At 37.0% G+C, this 14,396-nt stretch overlaps 1 protein-coding gene across 3 annotated transcripts in view; it reads right to left on the bottom strand.

Annotated features, from left to right (window-relative positions):
• Nucleotides 1–232: 232 nt before the first annotated feature.
• The window catches only part of ZW18 (Putative serine esterase family protein), a 121,905-nt gene continuing 107,741 nt past the window's right edge, over nt 233–14,396 (bottom strand). For all 3 annotated transcript variants that reach the window (XM_089797693.1, XM_089797694.1, XM_089797695.1), the window contains 4 exons: nt 1,937–2,195; nt 1,629–1,834; nt 1,428–1,478; nt 233–1,340 (listed from right to left, as the gene is read on the bottom strand). In XM_089797693.1, coding sequence (XP_089653819.1) covers nt 1,053–1,340; nt 1,428–1,478; nt 1,629–1,834; nt 1,937–2,195 — 804 coding nt within the window. In that variant the 3' untranslated portion in view covers nt 233–1,052. The remainder of the gene's footprint in view (nt 1,341–1,427; nt 1,479–1,628; nt 1,835–1,936; nt 2,196–14,396) is intronic.

Raw genomic sequence — 14,396 nt, 5'->3', positions numbered from 1 at the left:
TTCTTTTAGTCCCTTAGACTACTGCTCTAGTGGATGTCACTAAAACTCCATTCATTCAAGACTGGTGTGAAGACTGCCTGGCATTGAAAGTTATGAAAAGGATTTTCTATCAAAAACTAGGAATTAACCTTTCCTGACAAACTTAGCCAGATATGCAAAAGAAAAGATATGATTTTTTCTACTATAAATGCTTTAATTAAGCAGTGCCCAATTTTTTATACAAGTGGCACAGTTTGAAAGAACCATAATTCTTTATTCATTGTGGCCATTTTAGTGATATTACATACAGGCTCCAAAAAAAATTGGCATGTATTCAACAATTGTTAGTTCATCAAGTACATTGCCCTGGATTCACATAATATGTGGAAGCCAATGCATTTTTGGAAAAAATATGCAGAAGGTAGCATTACAAAAGGTTTCTCTACACAATCAGTTGCATCAACAAGGCTGTGCCCTTGGAAAGTCACCACAACATTGTCAGTTATCCCAAACTCTTTGAATACGGAGCATCAAATATCTCATGCAGGGACTCATTTTAATATTTGTCTCCCTCGCCGAACCTTCTTCAGTACAAACGGAAGGTTTGCATGATTATTTCATGAATATTTATAAAAAGAAAAATCTGCCATGGGATCTCTTGAAGAGGTTGCAAAAATTTCCCAAAGCTCAGAGATTCCAATGTTTACAACAGATCCGCACCTATGAATTGGATCTGCCCACCTTACTAAGATCAATCTAGTAAGATGAGAAAGTCTTAATAATAAGAAGTCACCACAGAAGTACTGCTTAGCAACATCTGTTTATGTATAGTACATGTAATCTGGTCCCTTACAGGCAGTACAAAGCAAGACTCGGTTGGCATTATCGCTCCAGGGACCATCTAAAATGTCAACCATGAATAAGGTAATGCAGCTACAATACAATGTTGAAAAGCTCTCAGAAAAGTTTAGTTTCTGCAACATGTGCAATGCTAGCACTTAATGTTCTTCATGTGGTTATGGAAGCCATATGTATCAGTGGAGTAGACAATTGATAATATTCATGCAACATGATCAAGTAAACAGCTGAGAAAAGGACCACATTATGAATCTTGCAAATAAATCAGTTTCCAAGAATTCAATATGAGCAGCCCGACCAATCAAATTGTTCAAGGTGCGAGCCTGAGAAGATGTGTCGAAATTCACATCACAGCGTATAAATGTACGATCATTTGTATGGGGAAGTAATATTTGATCTAGACATTTTTTACGCATAATTGTATAAGCTGGTCCTTTCTTCAAGTCACGTGTTGCAGCATGACACCTTTCAATACGGGCCGAATGATAAGGCACATAACGATCCTGTGTACGTGCACCAGTCTATTTTCAATATAATGAAATACACAGCGTAATGTATTGGTAAGAATAAAGAATTTCCTATGAAGCTACCTGTGGAGAAGAGACTAAGATAAGGTTTTGGAAGTGCTCAAAAGTCCTTTCCTGGAGAAGAGGTCACCCAGATGTATATTAGAAATGTAAGTTGCATAGTTCAAATACGAATCTTTAACAAGAAAAAGTATTAATAAAGGCCCCTTAGTATCCAACTGTTTTCTTCAAATACTTGAAAAGATACAGTTTGCAGACTGAAACCTCGCTTAGCTTGTATAGAAAGGAGTTCTGAAGCTCCGCTTCATCTGTGAATGTTAGCTGATGCATGCAAGGAGATCCTTTAAGTTTCTTGAAAAGCCATAAGCCAGAATTGAACAGAGCATTTGTACTGTATAAATATCCCAAATGAGGTCCAGAAATGGACAAGAAGGTGTACAGGTTATTCAGGTACGGTTTCATTGCAGCATCTGAAATTCCATCCATGATCAGTTGAGTGTTTCTTTTTGCCACTTTAAATGAAAGCATAGTTATTTACACACAGAACAAGTTTATTTACTAGGAAAAAGTACCTGTTAAAGCAGATCTTATAATGATATTCCCAATTGAATGTCCAACAAAACTAAGTCTGAAACATTCATAAGTTGCACTTCTTGAACCTGAGATAAATTTGCTTTTCAAGAAGGTTGCAACTTCTTCTGCCAATCTTTGACCCATCTCTCTAAAATCACAAGTAGTTCTATCTTCATTAGCCTCTGACATAAGACACTGTGCCCCTGGATCAATCAAAAGCCACTGATTCCTCACAAGCCGTAAATCAAGGTGATGGCCCTGCCCAGTAAAATCAAAATATCATCAACTCGAATTTTGAAATGATATAAACAATAGAATCAAAACAATATTTCATAATAACAATGCAGATAGGATGTTCTTCCTGGTCCCATCGAAGATTGTTTGCATGTATTAGACGTCAAATTCAATAATAAGTATGCATACGTATCAGACCATCAAATATCTCATAATAGTATTGCTCTCGATATAGTAAGTCAGCATTAAATGGTACATATACAAAAGAAATTGTGCTATATAATAATTACAGTATTTTATTCAGCCACCAAAAACCACCTCTCATTATATATTATCAGTGTACATGGAAGAACGCTAATAAAAATTCCTAGAACAGCTTGTTCACTAATTTCCAAGGTGTTTTCAAGATGGACCTGTTTCGGGGATGTTTCCCTAGAGGGCCGTGTTAGGGAACAGCAGAGTACAACGATTATATGTGTGCGCGCGTGTCTATATATATATATATATATATAGAGAGAGAGAGAGAGAGAGGCCAAAAACTGATAACAGCAACTATCAATATGTAAATAAATCATAAGTGCAGCAATACAACAGTATAGTAAATTTCAATAAAGCAATATAACAGAACAGTCTCAAACATTGGAAAACCATGGTCTATCAATATCAAAACTTTTCAAACATGTATCCAAAAATCTCAATCATCAAAATACAACAGTACATGAAACTAAGCCTTGTTTGGGCTATAATTATCCAGATTCATCTGAAGCACTCTTACTTTCTGCCTGAATTGGATCATCCAATAGTAGCATGACCACCCCTAGTTGCACCTCCTCATTAATCCCATCGTGCTGCTGGGGTCTGTCAATTCTCAGTAGTCGGTCAGTCCTGAAGTCTCCAGAGACTATGAATTGCAGCTTGTTTTGAAGTAAGCATGCTCTCTTAATGGAGTGGATGAAGCCATAGGTGGACCAATTCCTATCTGCAGAAAAGGAACTCGCAATTTTGAAATCAACCAAATGACAAGTTGTTTCAAATTTGATGTGTCCTTCCCATGAAATCTCCACCATCCATGGGGTTTTTTTGTGCAATGGTTCTCTGATTAGCTAAATGTAGGACAGTGAAGATTGGAAAACTAACGCCACTATTCTCGAAGAATGGTTGGTTGCTACTGGTTAGACATTTTACAAAGGGCTGTTGTAAGCCCCTCTATCACCTCTTCATCCTTAGAAGGAAGCCTTCGGCCAGGTCGAGGTGCATATCACTCCATATTAAGATGGTAGACTGTAGATGAGCATATGAAGATGGGTTTTCATTGTATTCCACCACTTTGTAATAATAGGTCTATGATGCTCCTCATAAAATTGCATTTCAGGATCCTTTTGACAAATTGCTTGGGGAGCCTTTTGACAAATTGCTTGCTTCATTTGATCAAGCATGCCATCAAGTCTCATAGCTCTCTCCGAGGCTAGGAGAGGTTGTATACGCACACCGGATTTTTCCCCCACCTGGTCCTATAATATAGAAAATATTCATGCAAGCAACATTTAAAATTAAAATTTTGCAGTACAAAGTGTAACAAACTTTTGAAAATACATATATTTTCACATTGCTTAATTGATGTTAGCCCTCCAAGTGTCATTAAGTACTTCTTTCTCTCACTGCCTTCAATATCACTTGGATTGAAAACACTTTTCCAACCTCCATAGACAACCCAAGATTGTAGAGCATCTTGCACCTCCAACATGCTCTGCAACAAAATATAATAGCTAGCATATCTAGTCTCAACTGATTTGACGAATTATTTCTTTTAACAGGACTGCAATAGTGCAAGTGAAGTGTGATGGTTACGTATAAACAATTGTACGTCTCTAGCCTCCTTCATTGCTAGCTTCCCCTAATATAATTTACCAATGTCTTTCAAAGCGTGTACATGAGACAAAGTTCAAAAAATATGATTGTAAGCACTCTCAATCATCAAACCAGCCAACTTACAAACACAAGTTGAAACAGTCACAACCTTCCTAACATTAGAAGGCCCAATCTCCTCTATGGTCTCCTTCAAAATGGTAATTTAGAAATCACATCCTTAAGTTTCCTAGAACAATCAATAGCTATGAACCAACAAGGCATGTGACAATTGTTGGGTGGATATTTTGCAATCAACGGTTTGTTAAATATAAATTTTATCAACCTTATTAAACCTTACACATGTGAACAATATAATCAGCAACCATAAGAAGATACAAATACACAATAACACTAGATATGTTAACTAGAAAAACTCTTGATCAGAGGGAAAACCCTAGTGGGGATGGTACCCACAAAATGATGTACTAATATAAATGTTCCTTGTAAGAGGATAGACTCTACTAGGAGCCAATGAGATACATTCAATACATATCAGTCCCTATTAGGAGACTTTGAATTCCTGTAAGGAGATTCCAACACTGTCCGGAGTTGTAGAAGGTAGATGGACCCACTATCCAAACAACTTCAGGGGCAAGACCATTGAACTCGCTATCCAACTGGCCTCTATATTATTCCTTCCAAAATAATAGAAATGAAATTGATCTCCGCAACTCGAACTCTTGCTCTCTCCTCTTATTGTGTTAATACCGCACCAAATACTTTCTCAGATCTCAATACCAAATCTTCAAATTCACATCACACTAGTCCCTTTCATTGCTTACTCGCATTTACCAATTTTGCATATAACTTACAAAATTCCATCACAAGGAAAATAACCTTCCTTTATACCATGTCCTCAAAATAATTCTTTGAGTCGGCCTTGAGGCTTTCCCAATTAATTACAATAGGACCTCATTACGGTATTATAATTCATTAAATCTTTTCACAATTACAAAAAACAGTTGGCTCACAACAATTACAACTTTTCACAAGTGTGACCTCGGGCCTCATGCACTCCCTAATGTCATCCTCAAGCTGTCTGTCACTATCTAACTTCGCTCATCACAATTCTATCCCTATTAAAAGATACAATCCAAACATCATAAACCACTTCTCAGGTACTCTATCTGCACACTATCTTCAGTAAATCACAAATAACTTTTACATGTCTTGGACTTTCTACACCCACAATTGTCCACGTCATCAGAACACACTATAGAACATATCCTCAACTACGCTTAACCTCATCATCAATACATAGTCCATACAACCTCGTTCTTTGTCTGCTACTCTGCCAGTCTTTACAAAAACAATACTATGTTGACATCAATGACAATCACAGTCATGAATGCAACATGTCAATCACCGTGACAATCTCCCAATTGTTCTAGCAATGCTTGGGATACTCCCCCAAAGGAATACCATCAGCATTCATGCCAATAGACTCAACTCAAGGTAAGCAAGAAGTTGAGAGATTTTGAAAGGATATTACCAATAATCTTTCTTCTTAACTTTCAGCAAAGAATCCACTTACCCGGGAAGCGAGTAATGGATAAGATGAAATCTCTAACTACACTTCTTTCCAAAAGATGGAAACGGTGATGCTGATAAATCAACACTAACTCAAAGGCTATAGTTGAAAGCATACTGGTTTAGCTCTAGGCCCAATTTTAATCTATTTTATAATAATAACCTTTACTATTAGCGCGCAAAGACTTCCAAAATTGAAGAATTCTAACTATTTTCGTAAATTGAAAAAGCAATACAAGCTACAACCAAAGCTCCTAGTCTATGTCTTACCACAACTATTCCCGATGAAAGCTTCGGCTCCATTTTTTTCCTAATTCTTTATTTTCAATTATTTAAATCATACAACAATAGTATGAATCAAAGAAGACAGATGCAAATTGCAATCAAAGCTTCCACTTTGCACTTATCACAATTGTACTCAATCAAAGTTCAGCTCCATTGTTTCTTTGTATTCACTTTTTATCCAAAATTATGCTTGCTCAATTTCTTCAGAGCTTTCTTGCATACAATAAAAGATGATTTTTACAATGAGAGAGACGCTCCTTTTATAGGAAAAGAAGTGAGAAAAAAGAGGAAAAAGTGGGAGCAACTCAACCAACTTTGACCCGGTCAAACTAGGTGAGAGAAATTATTGGATTACATGTCATGAGGACATGCAACCAAATTACACGTAATTGCATCTCATGCAATTCATCCTCCAACTACAGACATGAAAAACAAAGAAAGAAAATGGGAAAAGTTGAAACAATCTTAGGGATTGTTCTGAAGGGCCTTGTACTTGGCAATGTAATCACGAACTATAGGAAGACCTGAGATTTCCATTGTCTTTGATATAACTTCAATTCTAACTGCATACATATGCTGATTTCACAACCTTGTAATTTGGTGAAAAAGAATCCCATAGGCGCTTTGCTATTGATTTGTATGCAGCGAACCTGTTCATCGTGTGTGATCCAAACTCTTCAAAATCAAGATCAGCATTAACGTTGATTTATACTCTTAGATTATTTCCTCTTCTCTGACCAAGTTGTCATGTTTAGTAAGGACATAGCATCCCATTCATTCCAAATTGCACATGATCTCTATCTCAATTGATTTATAGTCTTCTAAGGATGCTTACAACTTTTTTAGAAGTTTTCCCAGTGTCTCTTCTTTGTGACCCATGAGTCCCTAACATCTGTAAAACATTTCTAAAGATGGAATGACTTCGCATGCAATCATGTCGTCTAGATCAGCATTAGCCATTTGATCCCAATCACACAAAATCTCTTTCAAGGTATTGGCTTCTTGATTCAAAGATGCAAATAGGTCATGCAACATCTCTTCAACACCTCTGATACGTTCAAGAACTTTGACTGCATCTTTGATGGCCAGAACTCCTTCAGAGATAACCTCTCCAAACGAAGTCTCTGTTGCTTCAATTATCCATTTTTTTTGAGGTGTCTGAGATGTGGTGATTGTATGTTGTGAAGAATGTTCGTGAATGACATCATTTAGACGAGCACCTTCTTGCTTATGCTGATTCTTCTTCTCTCACAACTCATGATTGCTTTTTGACACATTGGCAAGTTCATCTTGATGATCTGATTTAGGATCTACAAGTTTTATGACTTAATCCCAACAATCAGATATACTTTCCCAATCCAAGTAGTAAATGCGTGGCTATGTATTTAAAATAGTTGAATTTACAAAGAAGAAGAATCTAGGATTGATACAGAGGAATTCTAACCAATTACATAAAGTTAATTTAATGCTTTTACTGAAGCAAATTAACATGATTGAAATGCAAAAAAGAACAACACATAATCAACTGATAGGAAGAGAAATGAGAGATAAGAGGCACAACATAATTTGATATCGGAGTTCGTCTAGGATGGACTACATCTTCGGGTCCTGCTCCAACTGGTGGACCGATCCAATTAACTCCAAAATCAAGTACAAAGTGTTACAATATCAACCCCTTCAAGTACAACAGCATTACTCTGCTTCAATGTACAGGACTGAAAAATGTCCTCCAAAAATTTCTCTCTCCTCAGCACTTGGTCATCCTAATTCCTTTCAAAGATTGAATAATCACAATAATTTTTCTATGTCCATATCTTGAAAATAACCTCCTACCCCCATTTTATACAAAAAATAGGCCTAAAATAGGCCAAAACAAAAAAATTAAAATAATAGGTCCTGTAACAAATTTCCCTTTCGAAATAGCCCCTTAGCCATCTTTCAATTTTGGCCTTATACCAATTTTGGGGTTCAAAACAATAACAAAATAACCATAAACCTTATTTTATAAGGTTGGCGGACAGTTTGTTATAATTAAATAAGACATTTGCCATATAAGTTTTTAAATGCCAAACTTGGTGTGGCGGCAAATGTTCTTTTGGTTGGGGGCACCAGTCGGGGTTTCCAACCCCACCAACAGCGCCCCACCTTTACCAAACTGGGCAGTGGCTTGCTTAAATAAAAGTTTTTCACCATTAGTACCGACCGGCTTGCTCCCATGGTGACCGCTACATGGACCTCTAACCAATTTTTTAAACAAATTATCGATGGCACGTGTTCATTCTCAATTGGACAAAGATAATTATCTGCCACGTGTCCACTTCCAACTGGACGAAAATAATTATGTAGATGCCATGTCACATGCCACATGTTTCCATGTCACCTATTTTGCCACATCAACATGATGACATCATCCGTACGGACATGCCACATCACTAGTCAACCTTTTCCTTGGCAAATTTTAACTGAGCATAACTTTTGCGTCCAGGCTCCGTTTTCGACGAAACGAACATCGTTGAAAAGCTATCAACAAGACCTTCAATTTGGTGCTGACTTTGACCAATTTTGGAGAGTTCCAAATTTTGCCTTTCTGATGACCTTTGACCTAGTGTTTGACCAACCTTTGATTGGCCATAACTTGAGCATACGGACTCCTTTTTTGTCCGTTCAAGTTGTGTTGGATTCTGAATTTTGAGGACTTCAACATGGTACTGATTATTGGAGATTTGGAGATACTTCCAATTTCAATGAAAATATCCTCTAGATCAAGCCTCCCCACTAAAAAAGAGTTTTCAAACCTCTGAAAGTTTATTTCTACATAAAATGAGGGCATGTTTGCCTCACTTGTCCAGTATCACTTGTACAAATTGCTGGAATTTTGAATATATGAACCATCAAACACATTATGAAGAACGAGATAGCACTACTAATACAATCAACCATAGTTGGAAAACTCGCCGAGTTTCCTAGCTCGGCGAGTATTTCTATAGTTAACTCGCCGATTCAAAAACTCGGCAGACTGGTAAAAACTAATCGCGAAAAACTCGCAATTTACTAGTGAGATTTTCGCTCGCGGCCTGTGACGGATTAAAGCAGCAGTGAATGTGTTTTTTTCTCATTTTTTCTTGTATTTGGATTGTTTAGAGCCTTGAGGAGTGAAGAGAAGAAGGTTTGGAGGCATTCTTGGCTGATTGCAAGTGATTCAAGGCGGATTTGAGTGGATTGTAGAGGATTCTAACCGATTTTAGAAGACAAATTTCTTTCCAGGTATGTTCATCTTATCATAGTTTGAAAACTTTTTATAGTTTTATAACAAATGTTCTTTTGTTTTTGTTGTTGTTAACTTGTTTCTAAATGTTTTTAAATCATTTAAAATCATTTTGATTTGAAACCCTAGCTTCTAAGGATATGGGTGAAGTTTGTTGTTTGCTAACGATATGGTTGAAGTTTGAAGTTTGAAACTTTGAATCATTTGAAACCGTAGCTTCTAAGTTCTAACTTTGTTTATTCATTTTTCTATATATTTATGTGTAGGGCAGCGGTCAACCATTAAAAAAATGACAAACCTGCAAGAAGAGTGGCCACAAACACCATACCCATCTGGATATATAGGCACTCGGCTTAAAAATGCAAGAGATAAGGCATGGCGGTATGCCTATGAAGCTCCAAATCCAAATGATATTGGGAAAGTGATATGCATTCCCTGTGAGAGAATTATTTCTGGAGGCATAAACCGCCTCAAATACCACCTTGCACGCATAAAGAAACATGACCCAAATCCTTGTCTCAAGGTAACTGATGAAGAAAAAAGATTCATCCATGCCCTACTTGCAGCTGCTGAAGAGAAAAAATTGAATAGGGAGAGGGCAAAATTAGCTATGAGGGCAGCCATAGCTGAATCAGAAGGAGCTCCTTTTGATATGCAAGAGGAAGAAGCACTTGAGAACATACCAAGATCTCTTCGTGTCCCACGGATCCGCAAATAAAATTTCTCATTTACCGGTTCCACTTCTTCTACATCTCCTACTTCTTCATCATCACCATCTAGATCGCCATCAGAGATAGGTGTTTATTTTGTACCCAAGAACACACCTGGAGCACAACCATAATTAGAGGGCACTGCATGGTTTAAGGAGGTGCATGAGCAAACTGATATTGCAGCAGCTGATTTTTTATTTTTCAACAATATCTCAATGAATGCCGCTGATAGTCCCTATTGGGTCAATATGGTGAATGCAATGACAATATCAGGCAAAGGGTACAAGCCGCCTAATCGCAAGGATATGAGTGGAAGGTTAGTATTTTACTATTTAGTAATTGTAAATAATTGTGATCACTTTAGTTCTTTGTTATATTTTAAATCTTAATTGTTATAACTTATTTCCTATTTTTTTACTAACACTTACACTTTATTTAATATTTGTAGGTTGCTTGACAAAGCAGTTGGTAGGGCAACATTGTTGATAGAAGACCAAAAGAAAGAGTGGAAGAAGTATGGCTGCACCATTTTATCTGATGGGTCGACAGATGGAAGAAGTAGAACCATTATTAACTTCTTGATTGCTTGCAAAGATGATGTGGTGTTTTGGAAATCTGTTGATGCCTCCAACAAAGTGAAAAATGCAGCCATATTGTCTTTAATGTTGGAGAATGTTGTCATGGAGGTGGGAATAGAGAATGTGGTGCAAATAATCACAGATAATGTAGCAGCATATGTGGCAGCAAGTAGATTTAATTTTTTATATTTGAATCAATATGAATCATGAATGTAATGCTATGGATAATGGTATTATTCAATTTAGATTTGATGTAATTTGTAAATACTAAATATGGAAAGTTTGTTACTGATTATTGATTTTTTGCTAATCTTTTAGGTAGAATCCTCCAAGAGAGGCATCCCACACTTTTTTGGTCACCTTGTGCAGCACACGTCCTTGACCTTCTTTTGGAGGACATAGGAAAACTTGATTGGGTGAGTCCAATTGTGGAAGATGCTAGGCGAGTCACGAAATATATCTATAATCACCCATGGGTTCTCAGTTTGATGAGAAAAGCCACTAAAAGCAAAGATTTGATGAGACCTGCTATGACAAGGTTTGCAACGGTCTTCTTCATGTTGCAAAGTATTCTTGACCACATATTGGCTTTGAAGAAAATGTTTGTGTGTGCTGATTGGGTTGCTTCACCTTACTCAAAGAAGCCCGAAGGAGAGGCTGTGGCACGAATAGTGTTTGATGATAGCTTTTTTGCAAAGGCTAAGGAGATTGTGGAGGTAACTTCATTATATTTTTAGTGTATTCAAATTTCATTATCAATTCATAACTTACTATGTTATTAACTAATTTGTATTTTTCAAATTTCAAATGTAGATGTCTCTGCCCCTGGTTCTGGTCTTGCGCACATGTGATGAGCAGCAATCCCCAATGGGAGGTCTTTATGAGGCCATGGATAGGGCGAAAGAGGCTATTAGAAGTTACTATCACGGGGATAGTCTCAAATTTGACCCCATTTGGGAAATAATTTATAGGAGGTGGAACAATATGCTCCACCAACCTATTCATGCAGCAGGCTACTTCCTCAATCCCAAATTCAAGTACTATGATAATTGATTGTCCTTGAAGTTGGGATTTTAATAAGTCTTTATTTTACTTTACTTTTTAAGGTTGTGTAGTAAGACTTGATATCATTTTCTATTTGTTTTAGGGCTGATGATTCCTACTCAGATCCTAATGGAGAGGTCATGGAAGGTCTCTCTAAATGCATTGAGAGAATGATATTAAGTGAAGAGGAGAGAGACCTTATTGTGACCGAACAACAAATCTATGTGGAATCAAGGGGTCCTTTGTTCTCTTCTATGCTAGCAAAGAGAGCAAGATCTACTCAAGCACCAGGTAAAGCGTCAAACTTTAAAATTTTTGCTAATTGATAAGTTGTGCTTCTGATTTTTTTTTTATTGCTTTATAACTTTTTTAATTTTGTTTTGCAAATGCTTGGTGGGCAAGTTGGGGTGGCAATACCCCCAATTTAAGGAAATTTTCTCTCAGAGTCCTATCCCAACCTTGTAGCTCATCCCATTGTGAGCGCAATTGGAGCTTATTTGAGTCCATCCATACAAAGAAAAGAAACAGATTGACTCAAAAACGGCTTAATGACCTTGTTTATGTGCACTATAATCTTAAGTTGCGCATAAAAAAAGCACAGCTCTTAGAACTATCTGGTCCGCTTGATCTAAATGAGATAGATCCTTATTCTGATTGGACAGCACAGGAGCCAAGTCCATTGTTTACACCAGATGAGATCGCTGATTTGGAGAGGCAGGCCATGGAGGGGGAGGCTAACACTGATTTTCAGTTCACTATGGATGACATTGAGGATGAGGACGAGGATGATGATGATTCAGGCGAGGATCAAGCATTACCATCAGGAAGAGATGCATCCTCTTTTAGGACGCCGAGCCAGTCAGTAGGGACGTCGAGCGAGAGGGCACAGCCACAGAGTTCACAGTCACGCAGCTCACGCCCTATCCCAGTGCAGGGTACTTCTTCTAGGACTAAACCCCCTCGCTTTCCTGCTAGTGCAAGTGGAAAGAGGAAGATGTGATTGACATTGTCAAATTGTATTTATGTATTTAGACTTTTAGTATTTACTTCTAGTTTGACAGATTGAAACTATTTAGTAATTTATTATTTTGCTTCCTACCATGAGCATTTTGAATGAGAATGCAATTTTGTACGCATTATACATTTATATATATCTAAACTTCGTTTCTTTCTTTTGTATTGTCTTTAATTAACTTATTAGATGCATCTTCTCATTAAATTTTGCAAAATAAATGTATATTTAATTAAATTTCAGCGATTTTTTAGGTTCCCGAGTTTTTTTTTTAAATTGCCGAGTTTTTCCTGATTAAACTTTTGGGAGGCTTGGCGAGTTTTTTCATTTGGTGAGTTTTCCAACTATGCAATCAACCATACATCCACCAGTGTTCATTGTTACATCCATCACCCACATAGTACCAACTAGTAGAAATCGAAGCAACAAAATTGAAATACCTGATGAAATGGAAAAAGTATCAACATTTTGGACCTTTCGCACAGAAACATCATTACAAAATGAACATCATTACATCATTACAAAGAGGAATTCCAAGAGTTAATGCCTTCTTCTTAAACATTTGTGTATACTCTTGTACAGATTGCCCTTTACCTTGCCTTAGATTTTGCCAATCCATAATGGCTTGTTGCATATAACCCAATGGATAAAATTGTTTCTTCAAAGCAGAAGTATATTCATACCAAGATGAAATGATTTTACCATGTGCAGCAAGATCATCCTGGATCTTACTCTCCCACTAGACTAATGCAATACCTCCCATTCTGAGAGTAGCTAGTTGGATTTTGGAAGAATCATCCAAAATATTTTGAACCCTGATATACACTTCAATTTGCTTAAGCCAACTATCCAGTTTTTCAGCATCCAATTCACCATTATATACAAGCAAATCGAACTTTACATCAAGCTTTAACAAGGGCGTCTTCACAGAATGTTTCTTTTTAGAAGTAGATAGAGAAGAAGAAGACGATGAAGAAGATGAAGAAGATGGAGATGAAGGTTTAGGAGGGTCACTACCACCTCCTACTCCTTTGCCTTTGCCAACTTTTGATGAAGATTTAGCTTCTTCCTTCTTCTTAGCCTTGTTCGCCTTTCTCAACTGTCGTTCATGCCTCTCTTGAAGAAGAATGTCCACCAAAGCTTTCAACTCTACAAAAGCTCTCTGAAAGGCTTCCACATCAAACTCAAAAAGATTTTGTTCAGATGCCATGACTCGCAAAAGAGATCTTCTTTTCCCAATCTCTAGATTGAACTCTACAAGTTCACCTTCTCCTTGTTTCAACTTCAACCTGGTTAACATTCACCACCTACAATTTCTCTGCAAAAACAGGCTTTGATACCAAACTTGATCTGATTGAGGATCTACATTTTTATGACTTAATCCCAACAATCAGATATACTTTCTCGATCCAAGCAGTAAATGCATGGCTATGTATTTAAAACAGTTGAATATACAAAGAAGAATCTAGGACTGATATAGAGGAATTCTAACCAATTACATAAAGTTAATTTAATGCTTTTACTAAAGCAAATTAACATAATTGAAATGCAGAAAAGAACAACACATAATTAGCTAATAGGAAGAGAAATAAGAAATAAGAGACACAACATAATTTGATATCGAAGTTCGTCCGGGATGGACTACGTCTCCGAGTCCTACTCCAACTGGTGGACTGATCCGATTAACTCCAAAATCAAGTGCAAAGTGTTACAATATCAACCCCTTCAAGTACAACAGCATTACTTTGCTCCGATGTACGAGACTAAATTATGTCCTCCAGAAATTTCTCTCTCCTCAACACTTGGTCATCCTTCTGATTCCTCTCAAAGATTTAATAATCACAATAATTTTTCTATGTCCATATCTTGAAAATGACCTCCTACCCCCTTTTT

This window comes from Cupressus sempervirens, chromosome 8, assembly GCF_028749045.1.
Source record: "Cupressus sempervirens isolate cs-2001-9-10 chromosome 8, ASM2874904v1, whole genome shotgun sequence".
NCBI lineage: Eukaryota > Viridiplantae > Streptophyta > Pinopsida > Cupressales > Cupressaceae > Cupressus > Cupressus sempervirens.
This window is presented reverse-complemented; position numbering and strand designations above follow the sequence as displayed.